At 37.7% G+C, this 23683-nt stretch overlaps 1 protein-coding gene across 5 annotated transcripts in view; it reads left to right on the forward strand.

The window, feature by feature from the left end:
- The window catches only part of dock10 (dedicator of cytokinesis 10), a 106989-nt gene that overhangs the window by 53714 nt on the left and 29592 nt on the right, over positions 1-23683 (forward strand). For all 5 annotated transcript variants that reach the window (XM_059330681.1, XM_059330680.1, XM_059330683.1 and 2 more), the window contains exons 10-34: positions 297-380; positions 1423-1581; positions 2440-2688; positions 3730-3852; positions 4360-4442; positions 4533-4655; positions 5482-5561; positions 5659-5846; positions 7733-7798; positions 7956-8048; positions 8823-8946; positions 9507-9628; positions 9757-9840; positions 11955-12047; positions 12271-12389; positions 12591-12660; positions 14948-15061; positions 15280-15351; positions 15504-15650; positions 17555-17638; positions 18694-18790; positions 18951-18983; positions 19227-19405; positions 21103-21219; positions 23566-23683. In XM_059330681.1, the coding sequence (XP_059186664.1) occupies positions 297-380; positions 1423-1581; positions 2440-2688; positions 3730-3852; positions 4360-4442; positions 4533-4655; positions 5482-5561; positions 5659-5846; positions 7733-7798; positions 7956-8048; positions 8823-8946; positions 9507-9628; positions 9757-9840; positions 11955-12047; positions 12271-12389; positions 12591-12660; positions 14948-15061; positions 15280-15351; positions 15504-15650; positions 17555-17638; positions 18694-18790; positions 18951-18983; positions 19227-19405; positions 21103-21219; positions 23566-23683 (2821 nt within the window). The remainder of the gene's footprint in view (positions 1-296; positions 381-1422; positions 1582-2439; positions 2689-3729; positions 3853-4359; positions 4443-4532; positions 4656-5481; positions 5562-5658; positions 5847-7732; positions 7799-7955; positions 8049-8822; positions 8947-9506; positions 9629-9756; positions 9841-11954; positions 12048-12270; positions 12390-12590; positions 12661-14947; positions 15062-15279; positions 15352-15503; positions 15651-17554; positions 17639-18693; positions 18791-18950; positions 18984-19226; positions 19406-21102; positions 21220-23565) is intronic.

The following is a 23683-nucleotide window of genomic DNA, read 5'->3' on the forward strand; positions in this document are numbered from 1 at the left end:
TTTTTTCTTTTTGCACCTTAAAAATGCTTGAAAAGTGCTTGAATTTGACTTTGGAAAAGGTGTTTTAACTCTGAAGTATACCTTTGCTACTACTGCCTGCAGTTGCCACTATTGTTATTAACTGTACATGCAGAGCACAACTGAGCCTATTTAAAGGAACCATTTGGAGGTTTTGACCATTCTGACAAAATTGTTCATAAGTCCAAGAAAACCTTTGCTGTTTTTACTGATATCATAATTAATAATAATTTATTATTTCTCTCTTTCTGTCCCTCTTGCTATCTCTTCCGTAACAGTATATCTCTGAGACCGATGAAGGAATTCGCTCTGCCAGGAGAGAAGAGAGGTTGAATCTGTTCTCACTGGACCCTGATACTCCTGTATGTAAACACAGTGTCTGCATAGTTTATTTTTCTATTTTATATAGTGTTTATCTTCATACTGTATGTCATACATCATGTTTAACTTCATGCAATGTTTTATTCTACTAAATCGGTAGCGCTTTATATTAAGGTCCTTGTAATAACCATTAATTAAGAAGTAATAAGGCCCTTGTAAGTCCTTACAAGATGCTTATTAACATTACTGTGTGTTTATAAGCCTATATAAGTGTTAATAATGGCATTATAATACAGCTAATAGCAGGCTATAAGAGATGTATAATAAGAACATTAATAAAAGCCTCATGAGTATCTTATAATTCTTCATAATAGCATTACAAACACCCATAACCCACCCATTATGTCTTTGCCATGCCTTTATTAGTCTTTTGTTTGCTTATTAATATTACTTGAAAAACTGCCCAAAATTTTGCATTGAAGTGAATGGGACGGCCCAAAAAAAAATGAGCGAAAAAGAACAATAATTGGAGATTTTTAAACATCTACTCCTCTGGCATAATTTCACCTAGAGACTCCATTTAAACTTTAAACAGTAGACACAAGTCTTGTGTATCGGTGTATTAATCCACGTTTCGATAGGTCATATAGTTTTTTATCAATCCCTGTTCAATGACCATGATCATTTTTGGAGAAATTCTGAGATTATAATGGGTGTGTATTGCACGGAATGTTCGTGTCACAGTGTGTGACATCATCGCCAGAGTGCAGAGGGAGAGAAAAAACTGTCAAAGAATACATTTGAAAACTGTGCTCCAGGCCGCAAATTTCACTCTACAGAGATAAAATATACTTTATTGCTCATCTATTATAAGTTAACTATGCACTTGTTAACAGTTAGCTATGCTTTTTGCAGCTAAAGTGATCTAAAGCGAGAACAATGCCTTATTACTTGTTAATTAATGGTTATTACAAGGACCTTAATATAAAGAGTTACCAATAAATCTAATGTTTATGTTTGTGGTGATGCTGCAGTTTTTAACCAGATCTCATGAGTAAAAATTCTGTGTTTTACTAACCACAGGTTCTGCGAAGCCCGCGGGCCGAACACTCGTCAGTTGAAAATGCACCAGTGCGTCCGTTTGAGGAGAAACTGGGCAGAAGGTTCATGATAACCTGCCGATCACTCAACCTGATGCTGCAGGGCTGCATCAACGAGACTGAAACTGGACCGGTCACCAATGTGAGGATCGTAAACCATAAGTCTTTTACACTTCCAGACAATCATTCAAACACGCCTTAAATCTGACTTCTGCATTAACCCTTTGATGCACAACATATAAACACCTTCTAATGCACAACATGGGTCAAAAATGACCCACATTCATTTCCCATGTTATTTCATGCTGGCTGTGTGTTTGAATATCTTTTATTATTACAACAGATCATTATATCCATTTTTCCTTTCATACTTTATGAAGAAAAATATTTTTTGTATTATTACATCAAGTTTACACACATGGGTCAAAAATGAGCTTGTGCATTAGAAGCGTTGTGATACAAAAAGTGATACACTAAATTAACAATTTGAGTATACAGTATGTGTAACTATTTTGTCTTATTTTTAAGGTTTAACTTTAAAGGGTTGTTAGAACCACCAGATTACATTGGAAAATCACATATTTTAACATTTGAGACTTATTAGAGCCACCAAATAATCATTTCTATTGGAAAAACATCAATTTAACAACATAGGATAGTGAATATTTGTGTCTTCTTTGTCAGGTTTTAAACTGGTGATTGGTGCATGGGTCAAGACCTTGTGCATTAGAAGCGTAGTGATTTTTTTTAAAAAAGGGGTTTTATTCAAAAAGTAAGAAATGAAAAATAATTAGGATGTATGATGATCAAAAACAAGTTATTTGAGGATAACCTGCAATACTGAATGATGAAATTAATTTATTGCGAAGATATAGAATATAAAAACTTAGTCGGGTCACTTTAGACCCATGTTGTGCATCAAAGGGTTAACATGTTTCTGTGAAATAAAGGTCTATTTCATATACGACTGAGAGTGACTGAGCTGAATCTGCCTCCTCAGATTGAACCCTTCTTCTTGTCGCTGGCTCTGCTGGACGTACGAGAAGGGAGGAAGGTGTCCGCAGACTTCCACGTGGACCTGAACCACGAGGCGGTGCGTCAGATGCTCGGAGGCTGCAGTAACGGGACTGCTGGTCCCGGGACAGGGGTCGGAGGTCAGGAGAACGGTCTGAGCTCCCCTGCTGAGAAGAAGCCAGGAGACTGTAGCCTCAGTCTGGACCTGGAGCACTGGTTACGTTTTCCCAAACAGGTACGAGGACGCTTCATAGATCCCTTACTCGGCATTTAACATGTAGATGACTCTAATACAGGGGTGGGCAATTCATTTTACCAAGGGGCCACATGACCAATACCACGAAGGTTGCAGGGGCCGGACCAAAACTCAGAACTAAATTCTGCTTAATATTAATTTAATCGCTTTATAAAACACAGTAAATTATCTGGTTTTGAGCTGCTACTGATAGGAATACATGTTATGATAAGACTGTTAATGTGGAGTAAATCAAGTATAGCAGTAAAAAGTAGTAAATACTCCAATCACTATATCACTTTAACATTTATTTTAAACACAACTGTAAATGACCTTTAGCAAGGTTCATATTTATGTTTTTGTATTATACAGATTGTTTTTCATGTTTTCATGTCAAGGTGTTTTACAATGTTGTGATGCTTTTATTTTGAAAAGGTGCCGTCCAGTGTAAAACGGGTGCTTTAATTTTGAAAGGTAGTGACAGGAAATAACAGGTAGAACGGTTAAATGAAAAACGAACGGTAAATAATAACGAGTGCGTAGTAATTCATATAAAGTTGATATAAAGTATCTAAAAAGCGTCTATAGTGGCTGACTGACAGGACACAAGGTTTGTTAAAGTTTATTTTATTCTGTCATATATATTAGTGGCTATATTTGTTGTCTTAACTATAGTAAAAGTGCTTGTTAGCTCTAGTGCTAATCATAATGTTTGCTGTTTTTTTTTTTTCAAAATAAAAGCACTGCGGTTATATTGATTTCTAATTTCTTGGTAACCTCACGCGGGCCGTCAAGGAAAGCCAACGGGCCGGATGTGGCCCGCGGGCCGCCCAATGCCCAGGTCTGGGTTAACATGTAGACAATCTATCTTTTGTATTGTATTGTTATTAATTCTGTGTATTTTATTGTATTTTATTGCTGAATCTTTTCTATCTTTTTTGTACGGTGTCCTTGAGTGCCAAGAAAGGCGCCTCCAAATAAAATGTATTATTATTATTATTATTATGAGTCTAATATGTCTTTCTAATGTTCTCCATGCAGGCCATCTTCTCAGTCACCAACCCACATCCAGACATAGTGATGATGGCAAGAGTGGAAAAAGTGCTGATGGGAAATATTGCTACCGGGGCAGAACCTTACATCAAGAACACAGACTCCAGCAAGGTCAGAAAGCCACTTTGGTCATTCTCACTTTGCATCAATATTTAAATTTCTAGCATTGACCGACAATGTGGAGCTAAACCTTTTTAAATCGTCTTATCTCATGAAACAAGCTGGAAAAAACTGCTCTCAAAACATGCTGGTAGGGCATTTATTGTACGGGAAATGGCTTAATCCACTCCAACAGTTAAATGCCTGACATTTATAAAATGTTTTTCCTGCAAGGCCAGAGTTTATCTTCATCACTGAATGCCAGTCCTGTCAGATAGTTTGGAAATTAGTTTTTTTTCCGACATTCTATCCAAGACATTTCCTGGCTTCCCCGCTCCATGTGCTCCTTGTTTAAATGGCTAAGTGAATCAACAGACATTCAACCTGCTGCATGTATTTAGTCTGCCACTCTGATGCAGATCACATCTCATTGTATTTAAAAACATCAGCTGTGATGTCTGGCTAACATTTCCCTCTGTCCTTCTCTCTCTCTCTCTCTCTCTTTCTGCCCTTTTACAGACTGTTCAGAAGATTTTGAAATCCAACAAACAGTTTTGTAGTAAACTGGGAAAATACCGTATGCCCTTCGCCTGGTCTGTCAGGTCAGTGCTCCTGGTTGGAGGCTGGGTTGTCTAAACAGTTTATCTCCCACGTTCTCTCCACTGGATCTAATGTCTCTCGATCTATTATAGGTCAGTGTTTAAGGACAACCACGGGGCGCTGGACAGAGAGTCTCGTTTCTCTCCTCTCTTCAAACAGGAGAGCAACAAGATTTCCACAGAAGACTTGATGAAGCTGGTGTCTGAGTACAGAAGGTAAGGTGCTGTAGGTCATTAAGGCTTCTCTGAGGCAGGATAAACAGTTTTTATGACATTATTATGACTTATGACTCCTAGTCACTAGCACTTATTGATGCACTAATAGCTCTTATTGCACTATACCTTGATTGTTTGTTTTTATTCTTCCTGTAAGTCGCTTTGGATAAAAATCAGTAGTTCTCAACCTTTTTGAGTCGCGACCCCCAATTTAACATGCATGTTGCCCGTGACCCCCGCTCACTGAACAGAATCTCACACGCATAGTTCAGATCACCCAAAAAAGAAACAAAATGACCAAAAAAGGGAAACAAAATGACCAAAAAAAGCCACAAATTGACCACAAAAAGATTAAAAAAAGCCACAAAATGACCAAAAGAGACACAAAATGACCCAAAAAATAAACAAAATGACCAAAAAAGGAAACAAAATTACCAAAAAAGACACAAATTGACCACAAAATAATTAAAGAAGACACAAAATGACCAAAAAAGACACAAAATGACCCAAAAAAGAAACAAAATTACCAAAAAGACACACAATGACTAAAAAAAGACACAAAATTACCAAAAAAGGAAACAAAATTACCAAAAAAGACACAAATTGACCACAAAATGACCAAAAAAGACACAAAATGACAAAAAAAAGACTAAAACACATTAACACATGAACACTTTAACAAAGTGGAGACAGAGCTGACTTCCAAAATGATTTAGCGACCCCCAGAAATCATATCGCGACCCCAATTGGGGTCCCGACCCCAAGGTTGAGAACAGCTGTGCTTAATGACTAAATGTAAATTAATTCAAATTTTTTGCATATGCAGGGCTGAGAAGGCAAGCAAACTGCAGACTATTCCTGGGGCGCTGGACATTGCAGTCGACTATGTGCCGATGGAGCATCCTAGTACGTACACTTTTAGAGGAAATACTATTCCTCGTTCTTCCTTTCTGCTTCTCTTCTATGCTATGTATTTGAAACTCTCTCTTTCCTGTGCTTTCAGACTGTGTGACATCCTCCTATGTACCGGTGAAGCCTTTTGAGGAGCTGAGCAAACATCAGCCGACCGTGGAGGTGGAGGAGTTCGTCCAGGACACCACCAAGTTTACGCAGCCGCACCGCGTCTACAGGAACCACATCTACGTTTACCCCAAACACCTCAAGTATGACAGCCAGAAGAGCTTCGCCAAGGTAACGGCAGGAACTTTAAAGCATCATTTGAGAGCCGTGGTGGAGTGTCACAAGTACATTTACTCAAGTACTGTACTTAAGTACAATTTTGGGTAACGCTTTATAATAAGGTCCTTGTAATCAGTAGTTCTCAACCTTTTTGAGTCGCGACCCCCAATTTAACATGCATTTTGTCCGCGACCCCCGCTCACTGAACACAATCTCACACGCACAGTTCAGATCACCCAAAAAAAGGAAACAAAATGACCAAAAAAGACACAAAATGACCAGAAAAGACACAAAATGACCAAGAAGACACTAAATGACAAAAAAAATACACAAAATGACCAAAAAAATACACAAAATGACCCAAAAAAAAAAAAAAAAAACCAAAAAAAGGAAACAAAATTACCAAAAAAGACACAAATTGACCAGAAAATTATCAGAATGACCGAAAAAAAAGACATTAAGTGACCAAAAAGACTAAAACACATCAACACATGAACATTTTAACACAGTGGAGACAGAGCTGACTTCCAAAATGATTTGGCGACCCCCAGAAATCATCTTGCGACCCCAATTGGGGTCCCGACCCCAAGGTTGAGAATAGCTGCTTGTAATAACCATTAATTAACAAGTAATAAGGCATTGTTCTCGCTTTAGATCCGGTAGTTGCAAAAAGCATAGTTAACTTATAGTTAACTTATAATAGATGAGCCATAAAGTATATTTTAATATCAATAAGCAAACAAAATAAGATTAATAAAGGCATGGCAAAGACATAATGGGTGGGTCATGGGTGTTTGTAATGCCATTATTAACACTTATATAAGCTTATAAACACACAATAATGTTAATAAGCATCTTGTAAGGACTTACAAGGGCCTTATTACTTGTTAATTAATGGTTATTACAAGGACCTTAATATAAAGCGTTACCCAATTTTGATGTACTTTTTTTGAGTATTTCTATTTTATACAACTTTACATAAACTCCACTACATCTCACAGTCAAAGATTTTTTACAGATGATCTGTAACATGTGCAACTCTCAGAATATAGTGACAGTTTCAACAAGTATGAGGAAAAAAATGTTATAGTTAAGTAAAGTAAAGTTACAAACTGTACCTTTAACCCTCCTGTTCTGTTGTTTCTCAGGAACAGCAATAATGTTCGTGGGCATGTTTAATCACCCAAAAGTGTCAGAAACCAGAAAATCTGAATAAACATTATTTATATTTCATTAATAACTCCATTACTAACCATTTCAATCAATATTTTGTGCAATGATGTTCTTTACCTCTCACTGATCATGGTTCAATGAGGATAATTCACTCATTTTTCATTTAAAAAAAATGCATGTTAAAGCTTTATGTACATTGGAAAGACCCACATATAAATTACAATAGTTTTACATGACTTTGAGTTTTTGAAAATTTTATTCACCTCTTCTTTTCAGGGTCAGATTGACCATTGAACAGTATCTATGTAATATAAACATGCAAATATGTGAAATGAACCATTTTAATTTTTTATGTTGATTCCACTTATTAAGCCTAGCAGAAGAAGTTTCATCCCGAAAAAATACTTTCAACTATTTATTTTTAGTTTTTTAAACTTTGAAATGGGTCAATTTGACCCGCAACATAACAGGAGGGTTAAATATAACAAGAATAACAATCATACTTTTGCCCTTTTACTTAAGTAATGTTTAAAATGCATTACTTATACATGTAACATTTCACTAGTTTACTAGTTGTACTTCAGTTAAATACCTGTGTACATCACGACCGTTTGGGAGTAACCTTAGATTAAAATTCACTAACTACATGCCTCTTGTGTTATACATACTTCATATACTTTTATTATTCACTTTTATTAACGTTACAATGGTCTTCTTGTTCGCAGGCTCGTAACCTTGCAGTCTATGTGGAGTTCCGCAGCTCAGACGAAGAAGTTGCCAAACCTTTAAAGGTAGAACGCCGTCCAAAAACATGCTGATGGGACATTTATTGGCTTTTAGACGACTCCATTTTCTCCAATAAAACTCTGTCTATCATGAGAAACCAGCTGAGCATGACTTTATTTTGCCCCCTTTTTTTTTCTTCTCCCACTGCTGCTGTTTTTCCAGTGCATCTACGGCAAGCCAGGAGGTCCAGTCCTCTGCACAGCAGCCTCCTCCACAGTCCTGCATCACTCCCAGAACCCTGACTTCTACGATGAGGTAAACGGGTGTGAAGAATCAACACATAGATATCAGCAAAGCCGGAAAAAGAGATCTGACTTTAGTTTTAGCATTCTTCAGATCATAAACCAGAACATGTTTGCAGATAATTCACCAAACTGCAGCATCCGGTACAAGCCAGTACACACTTTTATTTATATGGATGTATATATATTCTATATCTTTATTATTCTCTCAATATGTATTCTTTTTTTTTTATTATTCTTTTATATTTATATATATATATATATATATATATTTTTTTTTTTTTATGTTTTCATGATTTTTATTATTATTATTATTTTTATTTTTTTGCATGTTAAATAATACAACTCACCAAACTACAGCATCCGGTACAAGCCAGTACACACTTTTATTTATATGGATGTAAATATATTCTATATTTTTGATATTCTCTCAATATTTATTTATTTTTTATTATTTTATGTATTCATTTATTATTTTTTAATATACATATTATATTTTTTATTTTTAAAACTTTTTTTTTTTTTACATGTTTACAGATAAATTTACCTCTAAATATATATTCATTTTTTTAATTTGTATTTGTATTTTATTTTAATTTTAATTTTTTTTTTCTTCTCTATCTTTTAAATTTTCATCGTTCTAGGTGGAATGTGTTTGTGTCAATATGTGGACTTTATGTTTCTGTAGGAGCTGCACAGTAATTTCTGTATTTGACATACAATGACAATAAAGGCATTCATTCCTTCATCTCCTAATATGACCCGTTACCTGCTGTTGTGTTTCCAGGTGAAGATTGAACTTCCAACTCAACTTCATGAAAAGCACCACCTTCTTTTCTCCTTTTACCACGTCACCTGTGACATCAACGCTAAGACCAACTCCAAGAGGAAAGAAGCCCTCGAGACTCCAGGTGAGTGAAACTTAATATGCCACTCTCTATGTTCCAATCCCCATACTTCCATGAGTACACTTAAACGCAGCACACTATCCGCACTTACTAAGTACGCAGATTTCAGCAGGTGAGTGTTGTTCCAAATCTAATACTCCGTGATGCACTTACCGGAAATTACTCTCGCAACAGCCACCGCGGCTCGTCACCCGCAAAAAAATTACCCTTTGTGTTGTTTAATCTTTACTTCTACAATCCGGCAATATGGCTCCATTAACGCAGCAAATGTGGAGAATTTTTTCGAGCTGAGCGGCTCTGCCTAGCTCCGCCTCTTCCGCTACGTAGACAAGATGGCGGCCGTTGATTGCGTATAGTGTACATCATTCCACACTCAGCGTTTTGACCGTTATGAGGGCAACATCCGGGTCCTTTAGGTTCACTTCTTTTCGCCGCGATCGGAATCGGAACACCCTGCGTACTCAAACTAAGTATAGTAAGTACGGGAAGTATGGGGATTGGAACACCACTGTGTATTTTGTGGCTGGTGGTCCACTATTTAATACTCTGTGTTTTGTATTTAGTGGGGTTTTCCTGGCTGCCTCTCCTCAAAGAAGGCCGTCTGTCGTCCCAAGAGTTCAGCGTCCCCGTGTCCTGTAACCTGCCGCCTGGATACCTGGCCATCAAGGAAGCCAGCAACACCAAGGTGAGAGGGAGGAAGAGAAGCACAGGGTGCATAAATATTAATGACACTGCTGAATAATAAAAAAAAAGATTAATTTGTGAGGAAATAAGGATATTAATCATTATGTATTAAATTGACTCTTTTTACAGAATGGAGCAGACGTGAAGTGGGTCGATGGAGGAAAAACCATCTTCAAAGTGTCCACCAATGTCGTCTCCACAGTATACACTCAGGTAGGACCATCATCTGGCTTTGTTTTCTTTGTTTTGGCTTCCTGAGACTGTGATCGACTGGTAATGTGTCCAAGGTACACTACTGGTCAAAAGTTTTAGAACACACCAACTTTTCCAGAATTTAATTGAAAATTATGCAGTTTAATGTCTCAGTGTACTCTGAAATTAATGCACATTTAAAATTCTTTATTGAGCATGATAATGTTTTGAAAGTAAAAAAAAAAAGATTCAAAATCACATTTTATGTTGGACTAAAGGACTAAAAAAAGACACAAAATGACAAAAAAAGACACCAAAAGACACAAAATTACCAAAAAAAGACACAAAATGACAAAAAAAGACACCAAAAGACACAAAATTACCAAAAAAAGACACAAAATGACAAAAAAAGACACCAGAAGACACAAAATTACCAAAAAATGACACAAAATGACTTACAAAGACATGAAAAGAATTCAAAAATGGACAAAATAGCCCAAGACTCCATAGAGTTAAGTTGTTAACCCACTTCTTGTTTCCTGAAAAATACTTACTTGTATAATTCTGAAATGTACATTATTATTCAGTTTTGGTTAAGCTTACCTTTTTTTATTTACCTCTGGCAGTTCACCACTTACCTTTGTACCCTTTCAAGCTGTTCATTTGACTTGAACTGCTTGAATTTCAATAAAAAACTGGAAAAATTGGGGTGTTCTAAAACTTTTGACCGGTAGTGTATGTTCTATAAATGCTGGGTACACATGATCCTGAAGAGGATAAGTGGTGCAAAGAATGCATGGCTGGGTTTCTACCTATTGTTTCAGCCACTACATTCTTGTTAAAATGAGCCAGAATGAGGACGTGCACTGTCAAGGTCTTAGCCTCAAGGGAACACTTAACCCTGAAATGAGGTAATTGGCCATTTTTGTTGTCTGAGCCGTCTCGGCTTTCTCCAGCAGGATTCAAATGAATGGGGGTCTGCTTGTATGGAATGGCGAAATGGACATAAAATGACCATTTAGATGCCCCTGAACAAATGAGAATATTAGTGGGTAGTGTAAGTGGTAACTTCTTATCTAGCGTGGGACGTGAAACAAGGAAATGGGCCGTTTCTGTTTCCACTTTGCCAGGAGAGGATGTTTGGAGCACTGCACAGCAATCTGTTGATCGGCTGGTGGCTTGTAAATACTTTCACTTTATAAAAGACACATTAAATTCAGTGGGTCATGCAAGGACGTGTCTGTTTTCTTGGTTTTCCTGTGAGGTTTGCTCATACAAGTGTTTCAAGTCAGATTCATTCTTAAAAGATAAACTTGGTGTAATTTGCTAATTTCAGACTGATGCATGTCACCTGTTCATTGCTACATGTGAGTTTCTGAGATTTGATCGTTATCATGATTCAAAAACATTACCATAGAGATATAAAACTCTATAAAACTTTGGAATGAATTGCCGCTACACATCAGACTGTCTCATTTTAAATCTCTTCTTAAAACCCACCTCTTCTCGGTGGCTTTTAACACCACGTAGAGTGTTGATTTTATGATTTTATGATTTTTTGTTTTTATTTGTATACATGCATATTTTATTTTGTGCAGGCAGTACATTTTACATTTTATTTTATTTTATTTATTTTTATGCCATTTTTAACTTATTTTATCTTATTGCATCTTACTGTTCTATTGTTTACTACATCTATTTGTATTGTGTAATCTATCTATTGTTTGTGCAGCACTTTGGAAACCTTGTGTTTGCTAAAATTGTGCTATATAAGTAAAGTGGATTGGATTGGATATATTGATATCTCTTTCTGGTACCACTGTGAAGCCTTGCTGCTGCAACAAAACTTTTTCATGTCACCAAGCAAAACTTACTTTAAGTCTACTGGCCTCCACGGGACAATCATCAGCCTAAGAAACATCACAATAAACTTGTTGTTTATTTTATCTTTTTTTTTAAACTATGAAAATGTATTGTTTGTGACGATGAGGCTGAGAAAAGGGCATGTTGACTGACAAAGCGAGGTGGTGAAACTCACATTTTAGGATTAACTGCTACTTTAAAAGGAACCCGTCCACTAAGTGTTATTGCAGCTGCTCACTGCTGATATTCATGGTTTCTCCTCTCCGTGCCAGGACCCCCACCTGAACCGATTCTTCCAGCAGTGCCAGAAGAGAGAGCTGGACCTCTCGCTACCTCCTACCTCCAACTTCCTCAACTGCCTGAAGGTCAGAGAAAAGACACTATATCCCCTCAATGTTAATGTATTGTGACTGAGACAAAATCCCAAACCTGGTCCACCTAATGCTGCTAAAGGTCAAATCAGTGCAACGCGGCTTTATGCCAAGCATAATTAGTTTTTTTTTGTCTTTTCATGGTTTATGATTCTTATTTATTTCCACCCGTCTCCACCTCTTCCTCCTCCTACGCCTGTTTTCCACCGTCCTCCAGGGTCTCCTCAGTATGGAGAGGATCCCAGTGATCATCAGATTTCTGCCAGTGCTCTTCAACCAGCTGTTCAAGGTTCTGACTCAGAATGACAACGATGAGGTCACCACTGCCACCACCAGGTAGGCAGCGGTACTGCAATGTCCATAACAGCTGGACTCACATTAGGGTGGGGGCTCTGTGGATGGATTTAAAATTGCTGTTATCCCATTTTTATTGTAGAATGAATCCACTTCCACTGTTGAAGATTGAGGAGAAATGTCAGTTTTTGTTTCGTGATAAAATCTGTAATAAAGAACTCATTTGTTGTCCTGTGTCTGCAGAGTGCTGGTCCACATTGTTGCAAAGTGCCATGAAGAAAACCTGGATCACTACCTGCACTCCTATATCAAGGTATTATAACATAGAGCAGTAGTTCTCAAACTTTTTGAGTCGCAACCCCCAATTTGACATGCATGTTGTCCGTGACCCGCTCACTGAACAGAATCTCACACGCACAGTTCAGATCACCCAAAAAAAAACAAAATGACCAAAAAAAGGAAACAAAATGACCAATAAAGACACAAATTGACCACAAAATGATCGAAAAAAAAGACACAAAATGACCAAAAAAGACACAAAATGACTAAAAAAGACACAAAATGACCAAAAAAAGGAAACAAAATGACCAAAAAAGACACAAATTGACCACAAAATGATCAAAAATGACTAAAAAAAGACACAAAATGACCATAAAAAGGAAACAAAATAACCAAAAAAGACACAAATTGACCACAAAATGATCAAAAAATACAAAAAATGACCAAAAAAGACACAAATTGACCACAAAATGATAAAAAGAAAGACACAAAATGACCAAATAACACACAAAATGACCAAAAAAAAAGACATAAAGTGACCAAAAAGACTAAAACACTTTAACACAGTGGAGACAGAGCTGACTTCCAAAATGATTTGGCGACCCCCAGAAATCATCTCGCGACCCCAATTGGGGTCCCGACCCCAAGGTTGAGAATAGCTGCCATAGAAGATGGTGTGTTTGGTGTGCTGGGTAGCAATTCTTGGAATTGAGTGTGTTTGTTTGCATCCATGTGCTCATGTGATAATTATGGAGGCTGTTGTTTTCCACAAGTGGAATCTCTGCACAGACTATTTGATTTCTGAGGCTTTGTGTGTTTGTATGTGTGTATGTTTGTGTGTGTCTGGGCCAGCAGGAGCGTGGCGAGGGCCGTATGCCCAGAAAACTGTGCAAACACAAACAGAGAAGTAGGCAGAGAGAAGAAAAAAAGAAGATGAAGAAGGAGAAGAAAGGGTGATTGAGTCGAAGGCAAGCTAGGACATTCAGCCCGCTCAATTAGAAACACAAGGCGTGTTTGTTTAAGGGGGAAAATCAGTGAGGGAATTAGAGAAGAAAGCAGGAGAAAGCAGCAGACCTGCTTCATGTTGGCCACAGTGAAGGAAAACTGCGGTGCCTGAAGAGCGGTGGCAGAGACGGATGGTGGGAGGGTAAGAGGAGAGGACGAGCACGGCTAATGGAAGCAGGGTTGCCATAGTAACAGATTGGCATGATGTTCAGTCATAGCGCTGCCCAATTTAAACTGCTGAGTGTGTGTGTGAGTGTGTGAATACATGTGTGTTCAATGAGCAGAGGGAAGAGAGGGGGGCTCAGTTCACTGAAGCCTGAATAGAGCACTATGCAGGAATATTATATCAATCGGTAACACTTTATATTAAGGTACACGTATTCAACATTATTTAGTTGCTTATTAGCATGCAAATTAGTAACAAACTGGCTCTTAATTAGTCCTTATTAAGAACTTATAAATGGCTTATTTTGCATGGCCTTATACAAGCCATTAACTAAGAGTTTTCCCTCAATAACCTCAGAATTATTGCTTATTAGGAGTAAGTAAGGAAGTTGTTGTATACGAGTTACGATCTCAATATCCTTTGCTTTGTATGGACTTTATAAGGTGGTTGAAACACAAGAATGGTTCTTCTCCCTTAACCCTGGTCTGTTCTTACATAACAAAACACAAAACTACAAGTGTTATTGGGTCCAAATAACTCTAAATTAAGTCTTTGTTATTTAGAATATGTTCCCCATACTAAAATTACATCTTGATTATTCTAATTTGCATGCTAATACGCAAATAATTAGATAAAAAATAAATATAGAAAGAGTCAGCAGTTGGATATGGACCATGGAATATTGCACAAATTAATCAATAAATCATCTAGTCCAGGAACAGTAAAGAAAACATTACAAAACATTACAATATCCTACAGCGTGCTATTAAATGTCTTGGCAAACTGTCCAAAACCTCAAATATATAACTTACAATGATACAAAAGAAAGCAGCGAATTCTCTGATTTTAGAACCGGGAGCTCTATATTTTTGAGCACCTTGTCTCTGAAAGTACTTTAATGGTCATCAAAGTAGTTGCCAAATTAATTTATTTTAATCAACCTATCAATTGGACCATGCACTGCAGCACACCTGGCGTCTGGTTGTGGATCTTTGTTGTATGAATTCAGGATCTTTCTCTCCCTCTTCTTCCTCTTATCTCTCTACTGCTGCTGGGATAAAAATCTCCCACAATACATTTTCAAAAAGATAATGAAAAGACTAAATATGCACCTTTTAACTGGCTCCTTGCCTCTTCTCCCTGTGTGTAGTTTGTCTTCAAGTCAGAGGCCCACGGCTTCAGGACCGTTCACGAGGAGCTGGCTAAGGGGATGACCTTTGACCTGAAGAGTAATGAGCAGGCAGCAGTCAGGAACGTCCTGAAGGTTTGTCTCCGTCCTCATGCCTACGATTTAGTTTATTTATTCTTCTGACTTTATTTTTAATGATGGAAAAGGTTGTTTATGCCTCTAAGGTCCTGGAGAAAAGTAAATCAGTGCGAAACTCTCAAACAAAATCATGTGTGCCTCTGCTGTTTCCACGCTGATTAGTTGGATAAATATTGTAGGAAGATTGACCTTTCTTTGATTTCTCCTGGTTTCAGTTCTCCTGGTTCTTCTTTGAGCTGATTGTCAAGTCCATGGCCCAACATCTGGTCGACTCTGACAAGGTAAAGGTAAGGTGACGTCCTCTACTTCTCCCATTGCCGCAAACATGAGATTGTTTAACCATTTCTCATTCTTGGTTCAGTGTAGTTCCTTTGCATTTGTATAATCTGAGCTGGGACATAGTGCATGATGACGTCCCACTGACTCTGTGTCCCTACAGCTTCCCAGGCCCCAGCGTTTCCCCTCATCCTACCTGAGCCGTGTGGAGACTCTGGTGGAGACGGTGTCTGAACACATTTTCTGGAAAAACAAAGACCTGGCAGAAGAGACACGCAGTGCCAACTTAGCTGTGGCAGCTTTTGTCAAGGTAGGAGCAAGATGTGTTGTCCCATGGATTTAGATGATAATGTTAAATGAATCATTTTCATGAAAGCTTCACAAATGAGATTAGTCTGGAAACCAGTCGTTCATTTCTCCGTAGAGGAGGTGTGGTTTACGATCCTCCAGAGCCGTTTATTGGGCGCTCAGAATGTCTATCAAAAGCGTCTGTACGTAGCTCTTAGCCAATCAGATCAGTTATACCAGATGACGTATGTAAAGCGACAGAATTTGATGCTTACATCTATGGTTTACATAGCCAGACTAGCCCATCTCTACTATGAGACTAAAATGCTCCATTCTGCTTCCGCAACGTTTTTCTGCAGCATGTTCTGACTCTGGCTGCTCACAGTCTACCGGCAGTGTGTGTGCGTGTTGCTTGCTGCTTTGCTTCTCCAGTTCGGCGCTAGTAGCGGGGCTAGTTGGTATATTAGCAGATTAGACTTTTCCCAAATCCTGTCGGAAGCAAGGCTAAAACATCCTTTTTCGTGGTGAAACAGGAGTCTGCTGCAGCCATGTTGGATCCTTAAGAAAACTACAAAACTACAAGCTTCCGTCTGCTGAGTAGTAAGCGTCATAGTCTTGCCGTCCCTCCCTGTTCTGTGATTGGATCCCTAAAACTGCTAAGAAACGGCCCTGGTTACCAGACTGCCTGGAGGTTCGAAATGAAATTCGAGCGTGCAAGGCAGTATGGGTATACCCAGGCTAGTATATTGCTCTGGGAGGGATCAATACAAACCGTGCAAATGAAAATAGTTTTTCATTCACAGTTGCCTATTTATTCCTTCAGTCTGTATAAAGGTATTATGTGAAACAAGTTACAAGACTTAAATCGCTTTGTATTGCCAATGGGAGATTGCAACTTAAAAACTGAGACCGTCCCGAATGCTTAGCCTCTTGTAAGAGTCTGTGGACTGATTTCTATGTGAAATCCAAGGATGTGATGTTAATGTGTGTTCCTGAGTGCCTTGCCTCCCTTCAGCAACACTGTGCAACACTTGCTTAGAAATAAGGAAGAATCAGGGTCAGCATTGGCAGGGAAAATCGATGAAAACAGACCCTTTGCCGCCAATTTCTCATCTCAAATGTTCTCCGAAAAACATTTTACCGACTGTTTAGCTGTGATGTCAGAAAGTTTGTCACCATGTTTTGGTCTGAAATAAAAAAAATGAACCAAAGCACCGTCCAGGTATCATAACATTAGCTGATACAGTAATTTCCAAACACAATTCGTGTTTCCGTCAACAAATTTCGATGGACATTTTGAAGATGTTGATGATAACATTATAAAGACTTGAGGTGGTTTTTGTCTTTTTCGAAAAGTAGTCAATCTGCTAAATGGGAGTTAGAAACGATTTTTCCAAATAAGTTCTGATGTAGCAAACATTTAACACATGACTGATCAGCTGTTTCCGCTCTGACATTATAAGTTCCCAAATTGAATCCAATTGCTGAAGACTTCTCTCCATTCTGTCTCTTGGGTGGCCGAAGTTATCTGATTAACCTCTTTCTTGTTGTTGTTTTTTCTCTCTTGCACTCTCTACTTCTTCTACTGTTTACTGATGGATTAGCCTACAGCAACACATTACACTGCCATCTTCTGATGAAAGCACATTTATGCAGCTTTGTTTATACGCTGTAAACCAGTTGATGGAAACGTCCCTAATTCTCATTGTCTTTAATGCTAAATATTGCTTTATAATGCTTAATACTAAAACATAATACCAATCCATCACATTCCATCTTGTGTATGTCAGGTCACTGTTTTGGTCAAAGCTCAGGAAAGACCACCAGTTTTTATTGATAAGAAGGATTTTCTAAAAAACTCATAGTGCCTTTAAATGATCCGTCTCTCACTGTCTTATTATCTGACGTCTGTCTGTCTCTTTGCAGCGCTGCTTTACTCTCATGGACCGAGGCTTCACATTCAAGCTGATTAGCAACTATATTAACATGATCACTGCTACTGACAGCAAGGTAAGAGCAAACCTGATTGGAAACAGAATGGATCTGCAGCTAGACAAACATATTAAACCATGCAAAATGATCGGTAACGCTTTATAATAAGGTCCTTAATAGCCATTAATTAACAAGTAATAAGGCATTGTTCTCGCTTTAGATCCGGTAGTTGCAAAAAGCATAGTTAACTTATAGTTAACTTATAATAGATGAGCAATAAAGTATATTTTAATATCAATAAGCAAACAGAATAAGATTAATAAAAGCATGGCAAAGACATAATGGGTGGGTCATGGGTGTTTGTAATGCCATTATTAACACTTATATAAGCTTATAAACACACAATAATGTTAATAAGCATCTTGTAAGGACTCACAAGGGCCTTATTACTTGCTAGTTAATGGTTATTACAAGGACTTTAATATAAAGCGTTACCCAATTTTGATGTACTTTATTTGAGTATTTCTATTTTATACAACTTTAAATAAACTCCACTACATCTCACAGTCAAAGACGAGGAGATTTTTTAAATTATTTTTTTACAGATGATCTGTAACATGTGCAACTCTCAGAATATAGTGACAGTTTCAACAAGTATGAGAAAAAAATGTTTACGCTTTATATTAAGGTCCTTGTAATAACCATTAATTAACAAGTATTGTTAATTAATGTTCTCACTTTAGATCCCTTTAGCTGCAAAAAGCATAGTTAACTTACAGTTAACTTATAATAGATGAGCAATAAACTATATTTTAATATCAATAAGCAAACAAAATAAGATTAATAAAGGCATGGCAAAGACATAATGAGGGTTATGGGTGTTTGTAATGCTATTATGAAGAATAATAAGATACTCATGAGGCTTTTATTAATGTTTTTATTATACATCTCTTATAGCCTGCTATTAGCTGTATTATAATGCCATTATTAACACTTATATAGGCTTATAAACACACAGTAATGTTAATAAGCATCTTGTAAGGACTTACAAGGGCCTTATTACTTGTTAATTAATGATTATTACAAGGACCTTAATATAAAGCGTTACCCAATGATCTTTATGTGCCCAATAGGTCTTGTGTGAGCTGAAATTTGAATTCCTGAGGGAGGTGTGTAACCACGAACACTACATTCCTCTCAGCCTGCCGTTACCCTCGGCTCGCATCGCAGGTAAGAGCCCGGATCATACCTGTGGTTCAGAGACACCGCTTTAAATGTGGTAACTATCATACATCCAGTAGGTCCCACTCTCATTTGTCTATTAACACTGCGTCTCTCTCTCTCTCTGTCTCTCCTGCTGTCATTCTCTCTGACTGTCTGTCCATGTCAGACCATGCATCCCCAGAGCCACAAAGTACTCATGGTAAATATGTTCACTCATTCCTCTGTAATGTTGTGTGTGTGTGTGTGTGTGTGTGTGTGACAGCGTGTGTCGTATGTTGATAATGAAATGCACGGAAAATTGGCTTGTCACATTATTTGCTCACTGTAACCAGATTTTTATTTAGAAACTGATTAATTAACTCCCCGATTGGAAAGCAAATATTGGCGTTAGCTCAGTTCATTTACATTTAAAATGTGAATTTTTCATGCTGTGTCTCCTCAGTGTCAGTGCCCGAGTACAACCTGACTGGAGAGTTCTGCAGGAAGCACTTCCTGACTGGCCTGCTGCTGCGGGAACTGGGGCTGGCACTCCAGGACGAGCAGGACCTGAGACACCTGGCCTTGGCCACCCTGAAGACTCTGATGGCCAAACACTCCCTGGATGCACGCTATGCCACCAAGGTAGCCAGAACGCATGTTTACACGGGACGAAAGCTAAAAGGCATGAATAATGAGTCACAAGCTCGCAGTAGAAATTCTTCCTATGTGACTCACACATACAAACTGACATGTGATTGTTCGTAGCAGCTGTGAGCAACACAGACGATGTTTTAATGAATGCTGGGAAGTGTCCAGATCAGACCCAGTCAGTGATCTGTCCTCGGTTAAACAGAACCAAATACTGCCAACCACAACACAACAGCAGGGCTGTAGAGGAGACAGACTAAATCAAATGTGTGCCAAATGGAAGGAAAATCATGTTAAAGGCCACAGCATTTTCTTGGCAGGACATGTTTAATTTTTATGAAATTGCACTGATATGTTCTATAGACCAGTAGTTCTCAACCTTTTTGAGTCGCGACCCCCAATTTAACATGCATGTTGTCCACGACCCCCGCTCACTGGACAGAATCTCACATGCACAGTTCGGATCACCCAAAAAAGAAACAAAATTAACAAAAAAGACACAAATTGACCACAAAATTATCAAAAAAGACACAAAATGACCAAAAAAGACACAAAATGACCAGAAAAGACACAAAATGACCCAAAAAAGACACAAAATGACCCAAAAAAGAAATAAAATTACCAAATAAAAACACAAAATGACTAAAAAAAGACACAAAATGATCAAAAAAGGCACAAATTGAACACAAAATGATCAAAAAAGACCCAAAATTACCAAAAAAGACACAAAATGACAAAAAAAAAGACATTAAGTGACCAAAAAGACTAAAACACATGAACACATGAACACTTGAAAACAGTGGAGACAGAGCTGACTTCCAAAATGATTTGGCGACCCCCAGAAATCGTCTCGCGACCCCAATTGGGGTCCCGACCCCAAGGTTGAGAATAGCTGCTATAGACTACCCAAAGACTGTGGGCATACAGATGTTTTATTTTAGGCTATTTTCATTATTGGTCTTTACAGGGTAAGATGAATTTGCAAACATATTAAATACACCAATACAAGCTTTCTTAAGTGTAGTTTTTATTTCTATTCACATTTTGAAGATTCGCATGAGAAAAGCTTGATAGAAATGCTGCAAGATTTTACACTGGCATGAGGTGGTTTTTGTCTTTTTTGAAAAGTAGTCAATCTGCTAAACGGGAGATAGAAACTATTTTTTCCACATAAGTTCTGACGTAGCAAAATCCCCAAATTGAATCTAGTTCCTGAAGACTTCTTTCCATTTTCTCTCGTGGGTGGCCAAAGTTATCCGATTAACAACCTCTTTTTTTGTTGTTGTTTTTTTTCTCTCTTGCGCAATCTCTGCTTCTTCTACTGTTTACTGACGGATTAGCCTACAGCGACACATTACACTGCCATCTTCTGACCAAATGACATTTTTTTTTACAGCTTTGTTTATACGCTGCAAACCAGTTGATGGAAACATCCCTAATTGGCATTTTCTTTAATGCTAAATATTGCTTAATAATGCTTAAAACTTAAACATAATACCAATCCATCACATTCCATCTTGTGTATGTTTAAACAAAGACTGTGGGCATACAGATGTTTTAATTTTAGGCTATTTTCATTATTGGTCTTTACAGGGTAAAATGAATTTTCAAACATATTAAATACACCACAACAAGCTTTCTAAAGTCACTGAATGTCTTTTAACGCCCTCTTTGATTTGCTTTTCTTCCAGGAGAAGCAGGCGAGGATTGCCTCTCTCTACCTGCCTCTGTACGGCCTGATCCTGGACAACATGCCTCGATTCTTCCTCAGGGACCTTTTCCCCATCTACTTCACTTCTAGTGACCAAGTAAGAGTCAAGATGAAAGATGAACTGATTGATTGACTGTGTGCAATGCCGGACATATTCCTGCAAGATTTAGCATACACTGCAAAAAAAGAAAAGTTGGGTGAACTCAAAATTTCATGGCAACAAACTTCGATAAAATTTTAAGTTGGACAATTAAACTAAATATTTTAAGTTTTGTTTTTGAGTTTGCTCAACTCTGAATTTCTCTGGCACGATTGTAACGCCGCTATGAATGTCAGCTAATGTTGTGACCACAATTTTGAGTTAGCATTGATACGCTAATGGCTACTCTTGTAGCTGTAACAAGCAGCACCGCTAGCATCAGTTAGCCGCTAGCATCAGTTAGCCGCTAGCTTTCGCTAATGACCAAATTTCACAACAAAGAAATAAGAGTTATCAGAACTATTGTCCCTTGTTGTGAACCCCAACTTAAAGATATAAGTAACAACAACTCACAAACTTGTTTTTGAGCAGACAACTGGCTTCCTTTGTTGTGCTAACTTACATTATTGCCCTAAATGTCAGTAATTTATATTTCCAAGTTTTACCAACTTAAATCACTGTTTTAGGCCAAAAAAACACAAGTTGGCTTTTTTGCAGTGTACGTATTATTGTCATAGTTTTAGCTCTCATTCCTTTTAGTTACGGCAGCTTTACAGGCATAAACTTGACACCGGCATACTTTACTTCTTCAGCTGCACAAGTTGTTGTACCATTCTTTGCTTCAAAGGCTCTCGTCCTTTTTAGATTTTAATGGTTTGCAATGACTGCAGGAATGTCACCTCAACTTCAGGGCCTTGCTGCAGGCTGCACATCTTGCCTTTCCATCTCTGTTTGTCCTCTTTCATTTCATTTCCACCAAACTGTAAACAAAACTTTGTGTGCTCACCAAATCTGTCCATGAATCATCTTGGAAGTTGAGCTCAAAGTACAACAATGCATTCATTGATGGATTACAATGAAACTTTGAATGTTTACTTTCATTTTTTTTAAATAACTAAAAAAAAACAGTACAGTGGGAGCCGCTTATACTGATGAAGGCTACAGTGAACATCTAATTATATGGATTAAAAAGCCTGGGTCAGATTTGTCCCAATACAAATAATGTTAAAATAATTGGATTGAAGTTCAAGTCTGCTTCCAGAGTTCAGTTTCTTTTTGCTTTTACTCCCTTGAAAGTTTGCCTCGCTGCAATCTGACAGTGTTTTCTACCTCTGCTACCGCTTTGACATTTATAGACTATTTATTAAGTTCTAGTTTCTAATATAGTTTATTTTCAGGCCTGTTAAAAATGTAGAAATGTACTGAAAGCACCATCAAGCTGTGGCTTAGTATCCTACTTGCACTATTAATGTAATATAATATACTGTATTTATAAAGGGCACAATACTGTTTCAGGCTATAGTCTAATATAATATGAATTACAGTAAGCTATATATTATATCCAGTGTGGCTACTGCATTGTATTACAGTAGTAGTAGTAGTAGTAGTAGTAGTAGCACCAGTAGCAGCAGTAGTAGTAGTAGCAGTAGTAGCAGTAGTAGTAGTAGTAGTAGTAGCAGCAGTAGCAGTAGTAGTAGCAGTAGTAGTAGTAGTAGCAGCAGTAGTAGTAGTAGTAGTAGTAGTAGTAGTAGTAGTAGTAGTAGTAGTAGCAGCAGCAGTAGCAGTAGTAGTAGCAGCAGTAGTAGTAGTAGTAGCAGTAGTAGTAGTAGTAGTAGTAGTAGCAGTAGTAGTAGTAGGCTAGTAGTAGTAGTAGCAGTAGTAGTAGTAGTAGCAGTAGTAGTAGCAGTAGTAGTAGTAGTAGTAGTAGTAGCAGCAGTAGTAGCAGTAGTAGTAGCAGCAGTAGTAGTAGTAGTAGCAGTAGTAGTAGTAGTAGTAGTAGTAGTAGTAGCAGTAGTAGTAGTAGGCTAGTAGTAGTAGTAGCAGTAGTAGTAGCAGTAGTAGTAGTAGTAGCAGTAGTAGTAGCAGTAGTAGTAGTAGTAGTAGCAGTAGTAGTAGTAGTAGCAATAGTAGTAGTAGTAGTAGCAGTAGTAGTAGGAGTAGTAGTAGAGTATTTGAACTATGCAAAGTACACTAATTCAGTTCGTACAGTTATTTTAAAAGCATTTGAAACAGCTGTCATTTATTTTGAAACTATTTTACCCGGACACTATAAGAAGTTTCCACGGTAACAACTGGATGAATTCAGTAAGATATTATATTAATATAAAAGCTGCACAACACTGTTAAGATGTGTCTAAAAGTTTTGCAATTTTTGCAGCTTGCTAATAACATCAGTTTAAAAAAAAAAAAATAGCCTGAATTATTAATACTCAGATGGTTTAAATGGTCCTGTACCTCCATCAGGGCTCTCGAGATGACCTCAGTGTTGGAGGAGGAGTGGCTGGAGGTGTGATTCCCGTAACTCGCCATGGAAACTCAGTAGATGCCTCCTTTTCTAAAGAAGTCCTGAACTCCATCACAG

Source organism: Centropristis striata, chromosome 4 (assembly GCF_030273125.1).
Source record: "Centropristis striata isolate RG_2023a ecotype Rhode Island chromosome 4, C.striata_1.0, whole genome shotgun sequence".
In the NCBI taxonomy this organism is placed as follows: domain Eukaryota; kingdom Metazoa; phylum Chordata; class Actinopteri; order Perciformes; family Serranidae; genus Centropristis; species Centropristis striata.